The sequence below is a fragment of the Osmia lignaria genome, chromosome 2 (assembly GCF_051020975.1).
Source record: "Osmia lignaria lignaria isolate PbOS001 chromosome 2, iyOsmLign1, whole genome shotgun sequence".
Classification (NCBI taxonomy): domain Eukaryota; kingdom Metazoa; phylum Arthropoda; class Insecta; order Hymenoptera; family Megachilidae; genus Osmia; species Osmia lignaria.
The window spans coordinates 8,942,640-8,967,349 of record NC_135033.1 but is presented as its reverse complement, the minus strand read 5'-3'; the positions used below and the strand labels follow the sequence as shown (position 1 = coordinate 8,967,349).

Sequence of the window (24,710 nt, the reverse complement as noted above, 5' to 3'; positions counted from 1 at the left end):
CTGCCGCGTAAACTCTCGTTACGCCGTCTCGATGACACACGATCGCGCGTGCAGCTACACGCTTCTACTCGCGTCTGTTCGAATTCAAACAACCAGCCTGAATCGTACAAAACGAGATCCAACCGGAGATGTTTCCTTCTTCATCGTCGCTCTGAGATCGCTTCTGCTAACGCGTTCGTTCGTTGCTGCTCCGCCAACAATTGTGCATTGTTTCTCATCCGACAGTCAGTTTCTGTTTAGCTTCAATGACAGTCGCGAACGAGTAACCTTAACCCTTTTTTTTTCGTACCATTTTAATTATTCAGAGATTATCTGTATCCAAAGAAATTTTACTAACTCGAATACGAATTGCAGGAGAAGCTTTGTTCGCTGAGAAACATTTTATCGAGCCATAGCGATCGATGATTAGGTCGTCGTTTTCCGCAAACAATTTCCATGCATTTTCCAGGATCAGCAAAAAGATAGATTATAGTATTAGGGTCAGTGTTTACCGATACACGTTGCTTCAGCGATATCTATTCTATGATAATGTATCGAAAGTAGACAAACAAGAACTCCTAGCTTTCTTCCCTACTTTTTCCTCCTCTCACAGATGTAATTTACTTTCAATTCAATCATTTATAGTCCTTACATTTTCATCCATGTAATTTTGAAAAAAAGCCAGAAAAGATAGAAAACATCATTTCTGGCAGAAATTTCTTTTTCCACTCCCTATGACCTCAGAGAACTCCCCAAAGCCACTTTTATCATTTCCCTCTTGCTCTTTTCTTCATCTTCACAACGGCAACCCCTCTCGTCGTTTTGTTATTTATTCGAAAGGAGTTCTCAAGGAATTCGCAGTCGCGAAGATGGAAATATTCAATTTTAATTCGAAGTCGGGACGGGATAAACGGGTCCGTTCCGACAGGACAAAGACAACGAGGTTTTCGCCTGTTCCATCGCGTGTCAAAGGGGTTCTCGAAATCTCTAGAGCGTTTACGAAGATATTCGAGCACCGTCGGGTCGACAGGGAATCGACAGAGAATGGATTCTCTGTTGATCGCCGCGAGCAAGGAATTTATTCAAACGGATGAGTCCTCTCGCTCGATAAGGGTACGTTTTTGAAATTGTAATAGCAGTTCCCGTCGTTGCGAGGGATCGACTAGTATCTTCGAGAGAAACGGAAAGGAACGAATTCGAGATGATCGAATCCGCGTATCAATCTTTTCCAACTACCAACTTGTCTTAGTGAAATTTACCATTTATTTTCCTTAATTTCTGAAAAAAATTCTATCGAGGCGAAATACAGAGAACGGATTCAAACGAGATCGTCGACCCTGGCTAAAGATACAAAAAACTTCGAATTCGAAAGCGCGTGTACCGTCGGGACAGAAACGTGCAAAAGCAATTGTAAGAAAGAAAGGGCGGAGAAAGGGTATACTCGAAGCTTTCTTGTTTCGCTCGATCGCAACGTCTTTTCTTTCGTTCTTCTCCGCCCACCGGTGCTGTGAACGCGGCTTTAAAGCTAGAAACGCGTCGCGTCCTTTCCTATTCTTTGCTTGGCTACGTTTAAATTAGAAATACCTTACCCTCCTACCGTCTAAGAGTCTCTTCTCCACATTGTTACGACATTGTAAGGAACTCGATCTTTTGAAATTCGATCGCTACTGTTTCTGCTAGGCAACATTTTTTCCCTACCCCCCGAAGAAAACCGTCTTCCGATGTAAAATAATGAAATCGGAATAATTTAATTTTCTAAATTCACGCGTACAACGCGATCGAAGATTCCTCGTGTTCGTCGAATAAAAACGCACGGGTTGGAAGTTGACGAATGGGTCGAATGAAAAGTTTTTTTTTTTTTTCATCTTTTTGTTCAGCTACTTAGGCGCATTGACGTGCAAGCACGTCGCGACCCTTCACAATATCGCTTTATTACGCCGCTGTCGCGGTTTAATGGGTCGAGTGCAGTGGCGGGGGATAACCCTCTAAGTAAATGCGGTTCCCTGTAACGTTTTCAGACTCGAGTGCCATTAGCCAGCCCTCCCGGCTACGATTGAGAGCACTTTCTCCTTGTGTTTCCGCGTAACTTGTTCCGTTGAATTCATCCTCGCGACACTTTTGCTTCGTCGCGTAAAACATTGAAATGATCAAACGGGTGCAAATATTTTGAACGAACCAGTAGCCGTCAACGATCCTTCCGACACACGAGATACAAATGTTTCGTTACCCTTTAATTCGAAGGATTTATTCGGTTAAAACATAAATAACGAAGGAATTATTTCTTAGTTTGAATATATACACGCAATCGTTTCTGATTCATTGTCAGTGCAAATTAATGTGTAACACTCTGTGTACTACGTAATTATTCGAGGAAAAGCTTCCCTTCGGCTTTCGCTAATTCCTTAATCCGACGTTTATAAAAAGCCCGTGAATTCGAGTTAAAGGGCGGAAAGAAAATGAGAATAACGAAACGGCCGTTTGTTCCAGCCCGATAAAATTGTTTCGAGCAGAGGCCGCGCGCCAATTGTCGCGGAATTAACGAAAATCGATGCGAATGAATTGGTCCCCGCGTCTGATCATAACAAGACCGTTTCCACTTGTTCCGCGCTCCCGTCCTACACATCGATATCACCGAAACTGTAGGGAAAATCTTCCGCTTTGACAACGAAATATTTCAAACACCGTCAAATTACAACAAAACAATCCGATGGATTACGTTTACAAGTAATTGGAAAATTTCATCGCGTATCATTCGCTTAAAATTCCCATATACCCATTCGAGACTGCTTAACGCAGATTACAAAGGTAGCAGAATTTCGTTTCATCGACGACACGATGTAAGCCAGGTCTACTAGTTAATCCGATTCCATTGGATCCTGCATAAATTCAGGATCGAACATACGGGCTGAATTCTGTTTTGGTCTCAGAACCGACACGGATCCTGGCTCGTTAAATTTCGTCTCGAGACTGTCCACGTTCCCTTTAAGTACACTTTGCTTCGTTGTCGACGATTCGACCTGCCGCACAAAGGACACCATGACGAAAACGATGTTTGCAGCCTTTGATCTTCCGTCGATTCGACGCGGTTGTCTCGTTGCGAACGCGAGTTACGTAAGCGTGAAGCGAGGACAGACGTTGAGAGAAAATTGCTCTTTGCTCGTGTTACGTCCACTCGGAAAGGAATTTACAAAATAAGGAAGTGGCTATATCGTAACGGAATAATCGACGGTCATTTGTTGTCGGTAAATATGCTCATCTCCGGTTTGGATATTTCAAAAATACATCGCTTCTCGTTTAGGAAACCACGTCTTTAGTATGAATGTTTGCCGCTTATCGTTTAACCGATCCCTACCCCGGGGGTACTTTCCGTCAGAAGGGTGCGTCCCTCCACGGATAATCACGTGCGCCAACTAATTTCTCCTACACACGCATGGGGAAGCTGTTTTCGATGCGCGTACATCGGACACGTGCTAAGAAATTATTTCCTCCCCTAACGATCTCTTACAACCTTTTATTGAGAACCAAGAAAGAGATCATAATTTTCTATCCGAAATTGATTTTTATCTTTGCTGCTCCCATTCGTTATTCTCATTAAACTGTTATAAATGAAGGGGATTTATTAGGATGATGGATAAATGACGTTCAAGACATATCGAGCGAGTAAATTCTCGATGAGAGACTGGGTTGCAAGAGCTAAACGGATTTGTCGACTCGATGCTGGCCAGAAAACGGCTTTGACCCGTGTCTATCTACTTCCTGTGTGTCTATCTCTCTCTGTCTCACCAAACCTACACCCTCTCCACTTGTCTGCTCGCACACTACGCTAAGTACGCGCTTAATGGCGACGAGCATTAACGCAGTCGCTCGCTAATCTCGTGCAGCATCGATTAAACTATCGACGCCTGAACATCGTGTCCCTTGTCTAGCAGCGAGTTATCTTCTCGCCTTTAGCTACCCTTGTCCAGTGACATTTTTTTCCTTTTCTTTTTTTTTTTTCATCCCCTCGTAACATAGAAAAGGGAAAATTAATTTTCGCTCGTTTATAATCGTAAAACGGTTAATGAACTTTTTGATCTGTTATCGAGTACGACGTTGAAATCGAGCGCACCCCACGGACGGGATTCTTTCCAACGAGATTTTCCTCGTTAAACTTCCACGTTCGTTTCCTCGGAAAGTAGGCGTCTGCGAGGCGAACAGAGGCGAGTCGAGCCGGCTTTCCGGGCAATGTCGAGATTAATTCATAAGAAACGAGGTTACCGAGAGAGACAAAGAAGCCGCGGGAAAAGAAGCCCGCCAGCCCGTGCAATGTAATAAGTTTCAGCAAGAAAAGCGCCTAATGTAGTGAGACGCAAGAGGTAGAAACTCGCGACGCAACGTACAAAAGGGTACCAATTATTGCTTCATTAAATAACGACGATTATACTGAACCATGTTCTCGTGTTTTAACACCAAGGAATTGTTACGACACGCTTTCCCTTCGGATTTCCGATTTAATCTCAGACATCCGGCGACGTAGGGTTTCCTTTTAGAAACTCTGCAATAGAGATGGAAATTGTGAAGACGTTTCTCTAAGGTTCTTAACAATTTATCGAACCGTCTATGTAACGTTGCACGTATTCACCGTGATATTTCCTTCTCGTAGAAATTCCCTTCGTTATACCAGTTACCTCTTTTCACGACTTCTTGGAATTTCACCTGAATTATTAATCCACGCTGGTTGCTGTAATTTTCTTCCGTGTTTTTTTAACACTTCGCTTTTTTTTCCAACCACCTCGTAACCCGCAGAGTACGCGTTCAATAATACGAGTAATTTGAAATATTTTTGGGAAACGTCTTATTTAGCTTGACGAATTTATTGACGAGCAGAAAGTTAGCGTTTGAAGAGTTTAGTCACGAGAGGCATCATCCACCCTCCGCGTAGCTGGTACTCGTTACCATTGTAAACCCAGCCTCGTACCCCGCTGTTACGAGTGTTTATTTAACTTAACACTTGCCAATGCTTCCCCCATGGCATTCCACGAGCTGTTTATGCTTTTGCTAGTCAAAGTTCAAGGGAAAAGCACGGCAGGGGGTCGTGAAAGGAACGATAACTCTGTTGTTTCAATTACCTTCTTCCACTTTGTTTTTCTTTCCTTAAAGACCACTTGAAATATCTTTCGGAATTATAAGAAATTGATATATGTATAAGGTGGATTTAATAAAATCGAATTAACTGGATTCCAAGGGGTATAAAAACACAAAAGGTTTTCCTTCGAAACGTTTAGTCGATCGTTCACGATCTGTTGAGTAGAAGAGAAGAGGTTTTCTCGAGAGGAGTCGCTCGAGAAAGCGAGGTCAAACAAATAATACGATCTAGAAGAGAGGGAGCATCGCCTAATAATAGTTCGAGTCCGCGCTACCGGTTGTAATCTACGGCAAACCGAAATAGAAAGGCCGAAAAGGAGAAGAAGAACGGTCCGTGCAGCGAGGAAAGTGCATCGCGTGAAACAGGATAAAATTACAGACACTTTCTATCCAACCCCGATCAAACTTTATCCAAGAAATTTTCTGAAAATCTACTTGAAAGATCCATTATCGTATCGCACGATAGTCTTCGCGAACATTTCTTAAATAACAATGATCTTTCGTAAACGACGTTCGTCTACAAAGATTTTTACCTGTAATTGGAGAATCGTCGCGACGTCTGGCAGCTGCAGGACACCACTCGTCCGTACACGGCACTTATTCACGGTAATCTAGCCCGGAGCTGTAAAACAAGGGTCCTTCACGAGCGTTACAATGGTCCGAACAAAGCCGGAAACTAGACAAGCCAGAAATTTTCAGCTTACGTGGACCCTTTTCAAAGTGGCGACGCGCGTGTCGCGTCGTTCGCGATGTGATTCGCGAGTTTAGGAAAACTCTCGAAACGCGATCGTGTCGGGAATGATTACGAATCGCGTGCATTCCTTTCGACGTCGAAATTCGACTTGGCTCTCGCCTCTCGCTCTGGATTCACCATTCTTGTAACGATAAATTACAGACGGTGTGTGTCGACGCGCTCTCTCCAACGCTCTGCCTCTCGGCAAATACACGAAGCGGAAAGTTGTTTACATCATGGACAAGTGTTTATAGGCCGCGGGCTTACAATGTTTCCGAGGTCGGAAGGCTGCGTACACGTTGATGAAATTTAATCAAATGGCGTGCGCGATAAAATAATCATTTATCTACGAAAACATCTTAAGACACTTTGTTGTATTTAACGTTACGTTTCAGATTTATAGCGGGTTTGCAAAATGTTGAAGAATTTCGTTAGCTACCCTGATACTTGGAATTCTACCCTGCTACGACGATACAGTTCGATTCTATGATGTTTGAAGAAACGTTCGAACAACAACGATTTCCAATTTCAGTCTGAAAGCCTTTGATATCGTTGGGGGTATCCAACGAGAGTAGCAGATGCGACGCTCAACTTCCGGATGTAAAAGTTTTTCAAAAGGAACGACGGTCATTCCGGGCGAAACTTTGGTAACGTTCACGATAAAAATACGTGGCTCGTCCAGCACGGCACAAAGCGTTTATATATTATTTACCGTGGCGATCGATAGCACCGGACAACGCGAAACGAGCCACCGCTTCCGGTTAAATTACACTGCCGTTCCAACTTACACTTTCGACCCTTATTAAATTTTATATAAAACCCGTCAGAAACGTTACACTCGTGAATTCTCTATGGCTAATCTATTTTTAGTTTTATATAAAAAGAGAAATTTTCAATTTCAACGTCAAACGAAATCGGTGAAACGTTTTCCTCGTCCGATCGTCGCGATGTTTGTCGAGCTCCGCGAGGTTCGCGTTTTCTTCGGCAAATTACTTCTTTACGCGACGTCGCATCAAATTACCTGATACACGAGGCAGACTCTCTTTCGTAAAAGCTACGGATCTATTCCGTGGTAGAAGTAACGGATCTATTTTCACCGTAGTTCGCGTCCTTCGCCGTCACCCTTTCACGACGTGGAATTACGTAAACGCGCGGCTTCTTCTCGTTCGATAAAAGTGTACCGCCGCAAGGGCTGAGCCCTCGAGCTTGCCACGGATGGAGCAACTTCCGTTCCTAGATTGATTCCTCTACGCTGACGATCCTGATATTTCGTGCGTGAACGGGTACAAGTGTTTTTAGAAGCTATTCTATAACCGATATCTCGTGTCACTCGCAAACAGCCTTCGTGCTTCTCAGCTTTTGACTGGATGAAAAGAATTTTCGGTGAGAGAAAAATTTTTCATTCAGGTTACTCAGAGGATTAGGCTATCTCGTAGTAATTTTAAGAGCGGTATCAAGAGTGCAGTGGATTCGAGGAAAAATCATCTTACGTTCTTGTCGAACGTAAAACGAAGAAGATGCAGCTTGCCGGTCTTGCGATATCGAGAGAAACGCAGCGGCCGCAATGGTTGGTCGAATTTTTCTCGAGAAACCTCGCACGAATCCCCCTGGGCTTTCGCAATTTTTCCTGACGTACGGAAAATCGAAAGCCCGTTGGTGCGCTGCTCACCTGATGGAAACACGATGAACGGTAACAACCCTCCCCCTCGTGACGGCCTACCATAGTGTGTGCAGGCTATCTTCGTGATTCGTTTCGTGTTTCACAGATTCCAGTATTACTCGCCTTCTCTATTTTTCGATTTCCTAGATTGCACGCTGAAAATTTCAACGATAACCGATCCCACCTGGCACAGCAGGGGCATTCGATCGATCAGCGTCTGTCGTTTTTCAAAACGTCATCGCTGGCATAACGTCCTTTTGCTGTCTTATTAATGCTACTGTAAATTGACATTTCGTTTCGTATTGCTGGACGTGATCTGTCATTAAATTCGTAAAATTAAAGTTTTCACATCGAAGCTGACAGAGCAAAAGAAGATTGAATGATTTTTATTCAAAATTGCTTTCCGTTCGATAACGAGAGGCGAAAATGCATAAATATTCTCAAAGTATAATAATTTTCGATGCGATCGATTTCTACTTTGAAAGAAATCAGAAGTAAAAGTTTTTCGGCAAGTCCAGTGCCATAGGGAAAGAGTTAAGAGCGATCGGATCGAAGGGGTAGCGGAAGACGGATCGAAACCGGTTGCTGAACTTTCGTTTCCGGGACTCGCTGAAATTGCCGGCAATTTTTCCACCCCTACCCACCGAGACGTCGGATATAAAAGTTATCGTGGACGAGGGACAGAGTGGTGGAAGAAACGATGGCGCAATAAACTCGAACGAAAGAATGCTTCGAAGCGTTTAACGAGCCCCTATCTCGACCGATAGACACGTCACCGGTGCAAGAAAGCAAATTCCAGCTTTGTGACGATCGTGAAACGACTTCTCCTTCTTCTACACCATCTGCACCATTCTTTTTCCCTTGCATAATGAAGCAGACCCGTTTGCACGCGACCGACTCTTCTTCCTTCCGGTTAATTTATCGGGAATACCACGTTTTCAACTGCACGATCCCGTGTACCATCGATCGTTCCTCATCCAGTCATCGATAATTCAACGAGCTTTCGTCACGCGTTGTAACGAACCTTCTTTATATCGATAGATGGTTTTCAGATATTTCGTACGATATCTTGTTTCGTTAAAAATAACGAGATTCATTCTTTTCCTCGAAATATTTTCTAATAAGCTGAAAAGCTTTTCAGAATTTGTAATACGTTCCAACGAACTTGATTTAAGACTATCAATAACCGTGCTAAAGCGTTCATCGCTTATTAAAGCTCATTAAATTTCACGGTTCAGCTGGCGGTTTAGAAAATCCACCGCGTTTCATTGCACTGAATATAAACGCAATTATAAACCGCACAAACAGGCCGGTATGGTTTCAGTTCCCTCTAACGATTTATTCATCGATTCGCTGCATTTTTAATTACCCCTTTCCAGCGAGATAATGCGTTCCAGCCGCGTAGATGGGATTTCGAGGATATTGCGGTCGGCAAGGTGGTCCGACCGAAAAAGAAGAAAAACGATGGAATATCGGAAACTGCGTCCGTGATTCGCGAGATTGCCGAAAAAAAGGCCTCGGTTTTAAAACGATTCCCGCGGCACGCGAGCGCGGAGATACATTTCCCTGGTAAATAAAATATCATGGGTGGAGTAAAAAGAAGCTGGAGGCAATTTATCGAACGTCGCGCTACGGTTATGCGCGACTCTCACCCTCTCCGATCCCCCTTCTTTCCTTTTTTCCCTCATCCCTTCTCGTTGCTCGTCGTTCTTCTCTTTTTACCCCTACGTGTCTCTACTTCGGTCTCTTCGTTTTTACCGAAGTGTAACTCGTAAATTGTCGGATGAAAAATTGCGGAGGAATAATTGTAAAATTACGAGGCGGCTGCTATCGGTTCGCAGCGACGCGTCGGCTTAACTTCGTAAGTGGATTTGTCGTTGTTAACGAGCATCGATAACGACCGGCAAATGGAAAAACGGTGAGCGCTGTATTTTTTTGCCATCGAGCGACGTTAAATCGACGCTACTCGCACTGCTTATAATTCCATATGAATTTCCATCGACACAATAAGGAATATCGATTTTTTCGTGAACGACACGAACAATCGTTATAAAAACAAATCACAGCGGAGTCGTAGGATTAATTTGCTCGTCTTTCTTTGTACGCGCAAACGAGCAAAGCATCTGACTGTAGAATCGGAAGATTCTGAAGCAAGTAGCGCGTTTCGAGCCTCGGGGCAAAGGTAACCGCAGTATTCAGGAGGCGCCACCGGAAACCGCAAGACCCTCAAACTTTCCTCTCTCTCTCTCTCTCTCTCTCTCTCTGTGTATCCGTAATTCCCTTTTGTTTCGCGTCTTTCGAACTTTCATCTTCCTCATCCGTTTTACCGTGGCAATAAAGCAAACGTCGATTCCGACTCCGCCGTTCTCGAGGTCTTATCCTTCGAATTAGCCTCTAACCTAGAGCACCCTTTCGCTTGATTAACGCGATAAAGCGAACCGGCAAGCGTTTTAATCAACGCGGACTGAAATTCCAGCCAGGCATCGACATTTTCCAGTGAAACGGCCCGAAAGATACTATCAAATGAAGAAAGAGACGCCGAGTCTCGCGACGAAACGACCGAGGCGAATGATCATCGTTCAAGTCCAGACTATCCTCATAATATTATCCACTGTCTGCCGCGCTGGCGTTAATCGATGGCTCGTGAAAACGAAACGAGAAACAGACGGGGGTATAATCTGAGCCGGCAGTAACGCGGCATCTCGTTAACCCGCTCGATCTTGGCGCCGGTTGCAATTAAAACGGAAAACACCGCCAACCAATTCTACTTTCTCTTCCTTTTCTTTCCTTTTTCTCTTTTTCAAAGCAACGCGCTTCCAGTCTATCCTTTAATCGAAAGAAACGAGGTAAAAGCAGCGCTGTAATTTCTCTGGCTAATGTTTATTAACTGCTCGTTCCTTTTAGAATTAACAGAGTATTCTTATTTAGAAGGTTCAAAGGGGATATTTTCATTACGGTTGCCTTTTAACATGGAAACAACTATTATCATTGCTAATCTACAAGCCGAGGATTTTGACGGGGTAACTAATTACGCAGGGTGCAGGTTGCGAAGCAGAATCGAGGGTTCCTTCGAAGGGGTTGGAACGACGACGATCAGCTACCGGTACGATTCAACGGCGACGTTCCAGAAACGGAAGGGAAAACTCGAAGCGTCTTGCACCCTTTCCCATTTACGGCACTTTGGCCCGCTTCGAGCTATACGAGAGTAACGAACTGAGAAGAAGTTCGGCCCGTTCGAGAAAAGTTCGCCAGATTTTACGGTTAGTAGGCAAGTTCGTGAATTACGGGGAACAAATCAGGCAACTTTCCTCCCTCCCGGCGTCGTTTAATTCTCCCGCTAACGAGCTCGCGCGACTACGCGCCCTTTCGAGTGCCCCGTGGCCGGAAATACTTGTTCGATTTGCTTCGATTCCGTTCGGACACGCGATACGATCTATCAAAAATTTTCGCTAATAAACATTCAGGTACAGAAATTCGTGCACCAATTGTTCAACTTCACTAACAAACGTCAGGAATCACAATGCATTCTCCCAAAGGGACACGGTTTACTAGCGAACTAGGAATGCAATAATCGTCAGCCTGTGGCAGTAGCTAGACAAAATAAAACAAAGGGAAAGAGGTAAAAAAAAAAAGGGGGGAAAAAAAACAGAACAAAGCCAGAGGGCGCGAGACAATCAATTATCGAGGGCGCATGGCGGAGGCCTAACACGGGGGTTGCAGCTCGTCACAAGCCGTCGGTGCACCGCGGGAACTATGAATCAAGCAAGAGGCATGACCGGTTGCCGCAACCCCCACGGTTTCAGCCCAGCCTCGAACGTCCGCCATTTGCGTTAGCCCGAGGGCAACGTGGCAACGTGCTATTTGTTATTTTGCTCTTTCGGCGACGCGTTCATTAATCAACCTCGCCTGCTCTCTTTGCCGGTCGCTCGGCGTGTTTCATCCCTCGTAGCAGGCCTCTGACACGCCGCTCGACAGATTTCGTGTTGTTCCTTTTTTTTTTTCTTCTTCTTCTTCTTTTCATTCTTTTCACTTCTGCCTCAGCGCTTTTCTTCTCGCCAATACGATCTGTAGAGCACGCGAGTACTATGCACATCTAAAAAATTCATGCTAAACTTCCTCTAAAAGTTTCATCGTCTCTAAAGCTCCTGATACGTGTACACGTTCCCAAGTAGTTGCCCGCAAAGTCGACAAGTAGATATTGAATGTGTACGCCCGTCTTCCCTAGAGATCTTTGCTTTTTGTTAAATCCCTCGCTTTCAACCGGAACGATAAAAAATGTTGCCGGCTCGGCGAAGACGAGAGAGCCGGTCGAGCAAAGACGAAGAATTGAAAACGTTTAATCGTCGCTTCTTTCTCAATAGCGTTGCTTTCCTTCGAAAGGAAGCTTTTCTTCTGTTCTTTCATCCCGTTTCGCAACACCTCTGCGTCTATTCCTCAACCAGATCGATGGGCAGCGGGCAAATGAATATCATCTCGGAGATGAAAGAGTTCGTGGAAGCTTCCCTTTCAATTAGATACTTTCAATCGATCCGGCATTGATATTATTGCTTTTCCTTTTCGTTTATAAATCACAACAGAAATCTAGCCGAGTTAATATTTCTTTCCTTTCCCTTGTTCAATTTACTTCGCATCGTCTCTGTCGTGGTTGCCAAGAGAATTGCTCCGCAATTCCAGCATAAATTCGAGCCTCGAACGATCCAGCTCCATCGAGTCTCCCGCGAGTGCCATTTAAATTTGAATTTCGGCGTCAGTTCGCACGGCTAATCGTTAAATGACGTTTCGCAGCGAGGACCACGCGTCCCCTGCGGCAACAGGGGGATACCGGGAACGTCCACCTTTCGGCTCTTTCTATTCGCCGCACCGCGCTTCGTCCCATCTGTTGCTCGTTTTCTGCCTCTCTAACCCTCTATCCACCCTTCGCTCTGTCCCGTTTTCCCCGATGCTTCCCTCCCGTTTCCTCCATTCTCGCGCATACCTAACCGCTTAATAACGAATAGACTGGCCTGGCCGGCGGGAATCAGACGCGGAATACTCTTGGCTCCAAGTGAATTTTCAGCCAATGGCCGGACTCTCGACCGCTTTCAACGGGACGCGTAAAAGCACTTTAACTATAGCCCCGAATTAATATACTCGTCATTTAATCCGACTAGAAATTTCAAGACAATTTTATTTCTTCGAACAATCACCACCTGACGAGAAAGAATGTTGGTGCAATACAGAAATCGACCATTAATACCATTTAAATTACATATGAAAATTTCTTTCTTACCGCTATTGCTAGGCAAGATAAGTAGATGGCTTATTTTGCATGGTCCACTTCGTATAGTACTCCTAAATAGCCTTTCTTTCCCTCCCAGTTTCTGGATTTAAATTTAAATAGAGTATATTCGGAAGAAAATGGAAGAAAACACAGCGCAATCAACAAAGAAAGCCTTAAAAATGCTTCAGAAGAAGAATGGCAAAAAAATTCCGCAAAACTAGTGCATTCTGTGCTAAAAAAATTAATTGAAAGCCTTTTTGGAAGCACAATAATGGCTAACAAAATCTTAAGATACGAGGTCAAAGTCTGAAAAATAAATTTATCCCGCCCCAGTAACTGTGAATGGAAGAATGCTTGAAAGTAGCATAGACGTTTACCCATGCGTTGACCCGTTCTACTGCGCTCCTATCAAAACCTCGATATCCATATTAACTCGGGAAACTGATTTCTGCAAATACTTTCAACAAACACGTTTTACCAATAGAAACGATGCATGGTGAAATTTGAGACTTGAATTGTTATTTACCAAGTTATGATACGTGTCAGATCTCGATGCGTTGACTCGTACTACTTGCTACTGATATTTTCGAACTAACGTTGAATATCCCATGTTTTATTATTTCATTTGAAAATATGCTTTTATTGTAGAAGTTTTTACCTCTCGAAAATGCTTTGTTAACTGAAATTCAGCGTTTTATTTATTCAATAAATAATAGCTTAACTTTTTGTAGTTGAAATTTCATCCTGGTGTTGATAATTTTAAAGTTCTCTTTTGTGTTTGAATACAATCGAGATTATTATTGCGCTAAAATTGATGATTGAAAATATTTCGATGTTTTTTCATCGTGTTGCCGTTTTCCCCACGTCCCAGTCATCACGTCCAGTCTCGTTGGATCCGTAGTCACCGTGTAACGTTAACCATCGAATCTCCAGACTTTGTTAGTAAGATACAAGAAGGAAGGAGAAGGTATCAGAAGCGTTACGAATACGAAGCGGACACGGACAGTTTCGAATAACGCCGCCGTCTGACAACGACGAGGACGACGACATTGATGGAAACGTATTAAATGCCCGGAGGCGTTCTCGTCGCGACGCGGAACGTCGAGGATAATTCGAGCGTCGCGTTTTGGCTGGCGAGGGGCAGAGTAAGCTGGCGTAATTACGGCGAGCACGCTAGTCAAAACACGGCTCGACGAAGAAGACGGGAACGTTGCTGAAAAATTGCGAGACGATGCAAAAGGAACGCGGCGAGCCTCGCTTTTACAACTGTGCACGCGTTGGGGAACGATGAATTGGGATTAAACGTGCTTCTATCACGCTTCTGTTCCCTTTTAAATGAGATCCGTGAAATCGTTTTGAAATCAGCCGGTAAACCAAATCGGCTGTCCAAATGTTTGTACTGTTTACAAGAAACGTTAAGCTGGATTTACACGCGTATGAAATTTCCACGAAATGATTTGTCCCTGCAAATTTACCCGAAATAAACTAAATTAATAACTCTGTTTACACGTGTTCGGATTAGTTTGCAAAATTTCATACGCAAACGTCATTTCTAGTTGAAAGAGAAATGAAGAAAAGAACAATGTTTCTTTCAAAGTGCATCCGAATTTTTGCAGGTTAATTAACTGCTCAACTGATCGTCGTAATTTCAACGAGTGCCGTCAAGGTCGTTGCATAGAAAATTCATGAAAGTAGGTGGCTTATTAAGGACAATATCTTCGGCGTTAACAAAAGAGCGTAAAGAAACGATGACAAAGGGACGAGTAAAGCAAAGCCTGTACCCTTTACATTACTCGCGATACAATCAACGACCTCGCGAAAGCAGCTTTCTGCTGCTCTAAAATTAGAATCTCCGATGACCCATTTTTCTTCAACGTGTGCCCAATTTATGATCGCGACAGCTGCTTGCTATTGTGATGCCACCGTATACAGGGTATCCTGTGAATACACGCGACAACTCGTTAGTCAAAGTAATTGCTCGTCGAACAGAAAGATCCTTGGAAAATCTTACAATATTAAACTTCCCTTATACATATACACACCACCTTGCTGATAAATGTTTGAACAGATTGCGTTCGAACTATTAAAACAAGGCGATTCTAAAACGTTTAAAAGCGTTGAATGGTGTGCTTCGGGTCGATCGGCTTTCAAAGTTGTTACTCGATAATCTATCGCGTTTATTCCGTTCTTTTCACAATCGAAATACAACACTTCGATAAAATCAATAGTTCGAGGTGTCGTGTTCTTAAGAGAAAAAGCATCCTATGCGACTCTTCAAAGCAAAGTATCCCGTTTCAGGTATTTTTCATTTCAACCGATCGTAGCGAAGCTAAAACGAATAAACTAGAAAATAACTGGGCAACTCGATGCCCCGAAACGTTGGAATAATAAATGTAATTACTGAAAAATAGCTTTTGATACGATTGTCCTCGAACTTTGTCCACGGATCGGAGGGCGCAAGATTGCTTAAGAAGCTTACAAAAAGGATCGAAGAGGGTGAGAAAAAAAAAAAAAGAAGAAAGAAAAGAGATTGCTTTTTTTCCCCGCTGCAAATTTCTTTCCGCCATCGAAGATCGCGCGATTTAAGACGCGTATTGCTTCGCGGAGTTTCTTTCGACGGTGAGAACTACTGGCTCTCGAAAAGTTTATTAAAACTCCGAGAGTTGGATTTCGCCGGAAGTTTTTGCCGGAACTTCGAGACACGTAGTTGGACGGCGAGTTGGAAAGTAGCCGTTTTAAGAATTCTCTTTCAGCGCCACGGATTTAGCCGTCGCGAAATTCATTATGCGTTAGAATTTCTTTTTTTTCTCTTCTTTATTTAATCGCTTTTCACGTTTCGTTATCCACCCTTTTTACAGTCGCGCGACGATTTTAACGAGTGCGATGTTATTTTGATTTCAGTGAGGGAGGTTACGTTGTCCGAACTCAGGGACTCGATAGCGAGGTTAAGGGAGAGAGTGAAGCTAGTATGCCGAACGAGGGGTTCTCCGCCCCCGAGGGTGCACTGGCTGAAAGACGGCATACCGTTGCACCCCCGCAGAGGTCTCAGGATTCAGCACAAACGGTGAGTAATTTATCTTCACGGAATCACAGGATGTTCAGACATAAATTTAACAATGTTGTCTGATATTTGGCACGACTGGCTAATTTTCGTATCGTTATTCTCTTTCCTGATTCAACAGTCACCTAATATCGTTGCCAAGAATAATATCTCGCGTGACATCCGTTCCTGGCCCAGTGTCGCGTGCCTCTGGTCGATCGATCGAAACAACATAATCGCCGTCATTATACCCAATTTCGCGATATCGTTACTGTTCCTTACCGGAGTTCCAGTTAAATTAAATCGTCCGCAAAATATCTATTTGTTAAATCAATCGTCAACCTCTACTTTCAATGTCCACGAAAGAAAAGTTCTCGCTTCAAGATGCTCCGGTAAAAAAGCTAGCACAGTGTTAAACCGTTCGCAGATGATCCAGAGAATTGAAAGACCAAGAAAAGAAAAGAAAATGTCAAGATCGTTGGAACGCGTTAATAACGTAAGCTTCGAGCACGTGTCTCGAACGTATTAACACGATTGTCAGTTTGTAAATTTCCCACATGGTTCCACGAACGTGGTTGGCACGGCCCTGCGAGCTGTAATAATTTCAGACGGCCTTTCGGCCGGATTTACTATCCACGAAGAAACGATTATAGCGAGAGAGCTCTCTTCTCTGATGATTCAACCGTTGGCAAAGATTTCGTAGCTGCTGTTACTGTTTAAAGATGATGTATTCGTGTGCTGCCACCAGCGACAACGCAGACACACACGCGTCGCGAGAAACCATTAAAATGGAAATCATACGTTCCGTTTCCTTTTTTTATTTTTTATTTTGCTACCATCTGCCATGAAAATAAAAACCTTGTCACCGTCTCTCGAATTCAAAGTATCTGAGAAAATTAGATTGACAGTAGTTTTTAATTCAATTCGAAGGCTTTGCCAGAGTGTCCGCTTTCAACGATATTCAACGTTTGTAATTAGTTGAAGCTCGCGAAGGAAGCGCTTTGGAAAGCTCGCGAAAACCGACGAATCGATGGAAAAGTGGCACTTGAAGCGAATGCCTCGTCGCCTGGGATTTTTTTTTTTTTATCGAATTTTTAATGAATACTCCCGAGTAATTAGAGACGGGACAAAAATGGATTTTTCTTTTTTCCTTTTTACTTTTTGCAAGAGCGACAGACCGGAACGCGTCAGAAAAACAATGGGGGAAAAGACTGGAGAAATGGAAGGTGGGAAATGAACGTCGCGTTAAAAAGATTTTACATCATCCTACAGAATTTTTAATGAAGACACTAGTATAATTAATCGACGTTACGATTCGATCATCCTTTCCTTTTGATTTCATATTCTCTTTCAACTTTTCTTACACCGGCTGTCCGTCGTTAATTACCTTACAATTGTAACATCTATTCCATTTTAAAAACCGGACGTACGAGGGTAATTGTGAAAGAATAAAAAAGAAAATGAATGGAGTTTTTTTTCATCCGACGCGGGCGTAAAATCAGAAAAGAAAAATCTCGTGACGATGTTTCCAGGAGGTCGTAGACGCGTGGGGCCTCGTCGTAATTTTCAATTACTGTCCGCGAAACACGAACTCTCCTCGTAAAATCGAACGTGTCCGAGCTGTTACGCGCGTAAAACTCTCCTCGACTCTGTACGCGGCCGATCCGCTTCGTGTTCGAAGGTTGAACGGTACGTGATCAGAGTTTTCCACGCTTTCCTCGAACGGAAGAAACGTTAAAAGGTATCAGGGATATTTTCCGACAAGAATCGGGAGCATTCGCGCGATAGTTTTGACCGCAGCGAAGAAACTTTGATAATACAATCTGTTTTCTAGCCGTCTGCTTCGGAGACGCGTTTCTTTGGCGACGACAAGAAATTTCAAGCCGATAGGAAACGGTTGGCACGAGTAGACGGCAAAAAGGGTCGAAGGGTGAGAAAGCTCTGAAAGGAGTCTCGACGTTGCCTCGCGACATTAATTTTCCACGGGCATTCAATTAACTTGAAAGCCCCCCCCCCTCCCCGATACAGCTCAAAATTACGCGTCAATCGAATTAAGTAATAAACAAGTTTGCGTGAAAGCTCGCCTAACACGCGACAGCCAACCCGTAGCTCCTCAACGAGAAAGAAAAACTCGACGAGAAAACGAAGATTTGTCCCGTCGAATTTCTTTGAAAAACGTTTTCTTTTCTTAATATTCAATTTATTAATGACGTTCTTAATGTACCGTTAGAACTTTCATATAATTGCAACTTTGAATTTGACAAAGTAATGGATCAATCGTTGCTGAAATGTTTTTCTTCAATTTAACATTGATTACGAGCGCCACAAGTCGCCGATTAATCTTTCCCCTCGGCCATCTCGGCTCGGTTGAAAATTAATCCGGACAAAGTGGACGGTGTCGATATGACGAACGACTGGCGGAAACCGAGCCGATATCCTGTCCGGCAATGGATTAATATTAACAATTAATCAAGCGACAGAATCGGCTGGTCACGATTCGCGTATCCACGGAAAGACGAATCGCACGTTTCAGCTTGAAGTTTGATCAATGCCGACGGTTGCGGCTGGCAATTATTCCGAAATTATCACGTTCGTGCGTCGCCGTTACGTACAACCGTGTTCCTGGGCGTTTATTATCCGGCGCGCAGTAGTTATCTCGCTAATTTGTCATCCGTAAGTACGCCGCGGTAGGTAACAGGCTGACAAAAGTGCACCGTCGCGTAAGAGGGTGCACCCTTATCGAGGGTGCTTCCCGCGAAGCGTTCTTTACCACTCCCTTACTCGTAAATCAACGGGTAAATGTTATAATTGCGAGGAGAACAGGCGAACCGGTACCCCACAAAGACACCAACTCTCATGAATTTTAATCCCCCTGATCCTTGCTGTAAAATCTTCTCAGAGAACTTTTATACAGGAATGTAACTGCTGCTGAGAGAGTAAAGCTGGCGTTCTTTATTTTGTACTTTTCAAAAGGAATAAGTTTAAAATATGGAATTACTATCTTTTTTTCTTTTTCAGAAATGAACACCAAGTTGCTATGAAAATTCACGCGTCATGTAAAAGTATTGAACGTGACAGTCAAAGTGTTTAATGGAAAGCGGATTCGACGGTTTCCTATCGTTGAAAAGCTTGTTAACAGTGATAAAGTGAAGTCAAAGCGACGGTTACGACGGTACAAAGACAGAGTTTTGCGATGACAAAGTGTTTGTGGCGTCGAGATACACAAAGCTTTGTGAAACGAGCAGCTAGAAAGATTATTTTATGTTCTAATTCGCGCGAATTCATTTACATTCGAATGAATAATAATGAGTCAACGTCGACTCGTCGTTCTAGTACTAATTAATTTCGTGGCTTATCGATTATTCTTTTGTCGGCCTACTCTGATCCATCACCTATCGATTCGATCAGCAAAGTATAACATTCACCTGGGCAAATTTCAAATCTTGAAAGATCATTTCTCAATGTAATATCCGCGATGGGCAAGTTTTCAAGGGGAAGAAATTAATTTCTTATTACTTTCAAACTTATTCGTCTTCCCTAAGTTGTGGCAATAAAAAATTTCATTCCTTATTACGTCGAAACATTAAAGTTTTCGCAAGGAATGAATCCATTTCTTATTACCTTCAATCACTTAAGCACCCCCTGAACGAACGAGCAGCAGGTTCTTCGAGTGCCTTAACCTACCCTCCACGTTAATTATCGCAAAACGGCACTGTTGACAAAGTACACTTCAATCGCTCTTAACTGTCTCCTTTCATCCAAGGTGAAACTTCGTTCAAGTTCGAAACGAACCGGTCCGAGGGCTCGTGACATCAATATTTATGCGCAAACAAACGGGACATCGGTGCACAAACGTTCGCGATCCGATAAACAAGAAAATGGAAATACGCGAACGGATCGGTGAAGTCTTCTCGTTCACGGCTCGGGTATAATATGCCTCCGAGCATCGAACGATGGCTGGTACGGGGAAATATTTAAAACGATACCTCGTCTACCTACACCGGATGCCACTCTCCTTGCTTTTACGAGTGACGAAGCTTCGAGAGAAAAGTTTCGAACGCTAAGAAATTCCGTAGAGACCGCGTCTGATCAAACGCGAACATCTTCTACTTGCTGATTCGTAGAGTATCATTTCGTAGACGCGACTAGTTTCTTACCCAACTGAATATGAAAGTTATAAATAAATATCTGATTGGAATAAAAAGGATGAAAAGTCGATTGGCTGAGAGGGAATAAAGAGGGTAGAATCCTATTTTGCGTAAATCTGCATTTGATTCCGGTGGCCGGCTGCTGATCCGAGGCTAATCTCCGCACCCGGGGAATATATATTTATCGAAGAGAAAAAAATGCGGGATAGTTTGCGAGCGTATGCAAATGTTCGCCGGTCTTTGCGTTCTTTTTATTGGTCGGCTTTCGAACGAGCTAGCGGCAGAGAGGTACGAGGGTGGAGGAAAAGCGGGCGCTTGGTAAAACGGAACTCAGCTACTTGATGCCAGCCGTCGAGATAAAGTTTATGATTACCACGCTTTCGAGCATCTCCAACGATGTTGAAGAGTGTTTGTAACGAAGCGCGACGCGCATAAAGATCCCCCTCTTGGATAATGGTCCCCGAGCGAACTCTAAATTGCCTGTTAAAAATCCTGTTGACTTTGCTGCTTTGTTTACCTCTCGCCTCCCGGTCTCAAGAAATTTGGTCGCATCTATACACCGTCTCTTTTCAACAGCCCCGCGATAAAATTAACCATCCCCGTGGAATAATAACGTTGAAAAATTCCCGTGAATCTTCGCAAACGTACACCGTCCCGGAACGAACTTGATATTTTTCATAAAATTTTCAAAATTAAACGCGTGTTTACCGTTTCATCCTCGTTAGGGGATTACGTGTCATTTTATCCACGCTTTAACGCCGCCCCAATTACACAGCGAAGAAATTGAAAAGTGACGGAAAATATGATGAAATATTCTTCCTTTCGAATGGTGTTGAGAATCACTAGACGGACAAGAGAGAATAAAGGTAATTCGCGTCTTGAAAATCCTATCAACGGAACAGTGGAAACTCTTGTGCTGAATTTCTGAAGAAGCAAGCTCGACGACTTCTTCATCCCGATTCCCCTAGTTAACGCGTGCGAGCTGTTCTATTTTCAAAGAAACTTTGTGCTCGTTCATCAAAGTGGCGGCAATTCAGCGACGAGTCGCAACGAGTTCGTCGAAGGCAAAGCGTCGTTTTATCCGGTTTCAAACGAGTCTGTCCCAGTCGCGAGGCACAGCACGCGAGAGCAGTTCGTCGGGAAGCTTCTCGCCTTAAACGTACAAAGGAAATAAAGTGCGTATTGTAGCAATTTCGCGTGGATGCCGGAGATAAAACGGACGCGCCAACTAACGTACTCTCTTCAACCCTCTTCTCATCTCTGACTGCCTATGCGAGATTTTTACTTTTTCCTGTTTTTCTTTTTTTCTTTCTTTTTTTTTTTTTTTTTCGTTTCACCTGGACAAGTGACAGTAACTTTTAAACGAGCCTGGAATACGAGTGCTGTAAAAATACTCGCCACGGAAGGTGGTGAACGAGCACGGCGAACAAACTCGCAACTATTATTCCTCGAATCTCCGCTTCCCGTGTGTATGCGTTCGCCTCGCTGCACGCGCGTGAAAATTCCCCTCCCTATTAAAAGCGCCACCCCCTGCGCCCGAACCGTTTTCATCCCTTTGGAAAACCGGCTTGTCGAACGCAGATCCTTTCCGAGGAACAGGCTGCTCCGAAAATGAAAATTCTAGTTACTTTAGGACTTGAGAATTGCAGGGAAAAGAGGTAGAAATGAGTGTATTAGCGACGACAAAGTCGATAAAGCAACATACCACGGACATAATAAAAGATTCGAGCTTGAATCTCCCCATTTCACTTTACTTTTCATGGATTTCCAGGGATTACAATAGCATTAACTTTCACATAGAGAACAGTCCATTAGTGGTTAAACTTGTAACGAGAGCATAAAATTATTTCGACAAAGTGTTACGAAATCCTATTACAAGGACGTTACGAATTCATTATTTAAAAGTAACGAGAAAGTTGAAGTAAAATTCATAATGAATCGAGGAAACTTGCTCGACTGGGTGATTAATAAAATACATCCAATAATGCCAACTCCGTTACTTTGGAATTATTTGATAGATTATTAATTTTGTGAACGCTTCTTTCGCGAACTCGTTACATTCTAATGGTAGAACACGAAAGTTCAAAAATAACTATCGATCGTCCGTGAATTTCCTCTTTCAACCTGTTCTTCACGAACGTTGACAATCAACTATAGTTTGTCTCCTTTGAAGTCTGATAAAAACGTTTGTCCGTCATAACGTCAAGGGACTGTCGGGCGTTGATTTAAGGAAATTCCCTCCGGAAAGCAGCCCTTTCTGTGCACCAAGTTTCCACGTCGAGGTCGAAATTCCGGTTCAGCCGTTGGATTCGCGGTTCGACGATAGCAGTCGGTAAAAAAAAAAAAAGGAAGGAAAAAAAAAAAGAAAAATTCACCCATGGGAGGCACTTTAAGGGCGGCTCTTTTGGCGAGCGTCTATCCGGTCACTGCCAGGGGATTACTGCGGCTGAAAAAGCGCGGAACAATCGCGTAGGAATGGGCCGTAGAATCGTGTGTTGGTAAGAGAAAAAAGAGAGAGGGGTAGAGAGGGGAATAGAAAAAAAAAAAAAGTATGGCAGCCACCGAGTCGAGCAAACTGGCTGGCGAAGGAAAAAGAACGAATCTAGAGTAGAGGAAGGGAATTAACGAGCAAACGAGCAGGCAGCGTTCGTAACCGGCTGCATCTCCGGATGAAACAAACGTAGTTTTCGGGATAACCGTGACTAGCTCTGGAGAAGCTTCTGGTAACTTTGCTCGTGTCCTGGACACCGGCCAAACACGATTAAGTCGCTGCTCTCTTCCTTCCGAGGATGGAGGAAAAATACGTAAGGAAAGGTTAGAAACAGGCTGATACCTGCCAGTTTCAAAATTCCGCTACAACCGCGTGTCTAACGTGTTGTTTCCACCCTTATTTTCTATGCTATCCCTTGTCAACGATTATTCCTTCCTTATCATTCCTAACACCATCGCGACTCCCGAAATTTTATCATTAAAATACGGATATCGATGCAAATCTAATTTAGTCCTGTAGAGATTTCCTTGTAGGATAATTTTAGCTATCCTTGTTCTAGCAAGAAGTCCGTAAGGTTTCCCAGCCCAGTTACACTCTTGGTGGTACTCTTTTTTTTTTCTTTCTACTTGGTCGTTGTTGCAATCGCAACGGCACTTGGATGTGGTCCAATGACAGTGGCCTATCGGCTGGTTTACCCTGCCGAAATCCTCCAGGTGGAAAACGAGGTTGGACTGCGAACGTGGGCAGAAGTACGGGGAGGTGAAATCAACTGGCGATTTTCCACGGTTGATCCGCAATGGTTGAAGAGGGTGGGAAAAGGATGGGGGGGTGGTTAAGTTACTGCGGTACTCTTGCTTCCAGTCAAATATTTATAGATTCCTTCGAGAGGAAAATGCATCGACTGACCGTAATTTTATTTCCGTAAGTACGAAGGAAACTGTGCAATCTGTTCGAGGTAATTAATAATAATTATTATTTGAATTTTCCTTCGAAGAAGGTGGCCGCTGATAATGAAAGTTTCGGGAAATTTGAACGCAACAGGAGAAAAGGATAATAATGGGATGGTAGAAAGAGGTAGTAGAAGGCCGGTGTCTAGAGAGTCACTGGATCGAACAGGAGGCTGATGCCTTTGTGCCGTTGCAAACTAATAATTAATTAAAACTGATGGGCATCCACGAACGAGCTGGAAGCGCTCAGCATCTCGAAATACACGCGGGCCTGGCTCATTGTTTAAAGGAAAGCTTAAACCCTTCCAACCAGCTGAACTTTCTTTTTATTCTCAAACGAGCTGTTCCTTTGTAACAATTTATTTTATTACACTGAAAACAACGGAGATCCGTTGATGAGGGGCGAAGTTTACGTTTCACGAATAAATCATTAATTAGCAACAGCATATATACATTCAAATAGTACGTACACAAAATAAATCATTTTTTGCTTTGTTCCATTGTGGAAATGTAGGTGATAAATATGATATTACTTGAAAATTTCATTTCATAATGGACTGTTATTAACGACTATATACCTTCACGAATAAATTTATAATTAAACTGAACGCGATTAAATTAACTTTCAAATATAAACTAAACGTATACGTTATTTACATCGAGTTCATCAAAACGGATGCATAATAAAAGATATACAATACTCATTATGCTACACGATAATTTATGCATTTAACGACATTACGATTCATGTCAGACTTTTCATATTTTGAAATCAGCCATTCGATACGCAGCAACCTAATAGAACACCGGAGTTCCCCTCAGTTTTATTATACTTGCAAATAGGATCATTATCATTTATTATTATAATGAAACTTCTTAATTTAATAACAAGTTTCTCGAGTCGATAAAATACTCGAGATAAATTGATGCTGCTTTTTTTCTTCAAACCGTATCTCGCCCACTAACGACTGCTTTTTATCAACGATACCACGAAAAAATTCAATGTTCGATACCAATACCGTTGCAATATTTTCGTTCCCCGCAAACCGTATCTTCGCGTTGTACAAACACGTTCCCGAATTCCCCGATCGACGTGGTTACACCATTCCCACGCTCCATTTGCCATCGATAAAGGATAGGAAAAAAAAAAATAAAAAATAGAGCGTCCACGATAAACAATGTTATCGATTCTAGCGGCCTCGTGAACCCAATTAACTGCGTAATGGCGAAACGCAAAGACAGAGAGTTCAGTAAAGCGAATATCGTGGCGCATAGCGAAGTTTTTAATAGCGTTAACTTTCAGATACGAACTTCCCTGTGTTAACATT

The 24,710-nt window shown here is 43.2% G+C and overlaps 1 protein-coding gene across 4 annotated transcripts in view; it reads left to right on the top strand.

The window, feature by feature from the left end:
• vn (membrane-bound neuregulin protein vein) overlaps nucleotides 1-24,710 on the top strand; it is a 166,027-nt gene that overhangs the window by 83,508 nt on the left and 57,809 nt on the right. For all 4 annotated transcript variants that reach the window (XR_013063086.1, XR_013063085.1, XR_013063084.1 and 1 more), the window contains exon 2: nucleotides 15,658-15,820. Coding sequence is in view for 1 of the 4 variants with exons in the window: in XM_034330107.2 (XP_034185998.2) it covers nucleotides 15,658-15,820 (163 nt within the window). In the remaining 3 variants the exon portion in view is untranslated. The remainder of the gene's footprint in view (nucleotides 1-15,657; nucleotides 15,821-24,710) is intronic.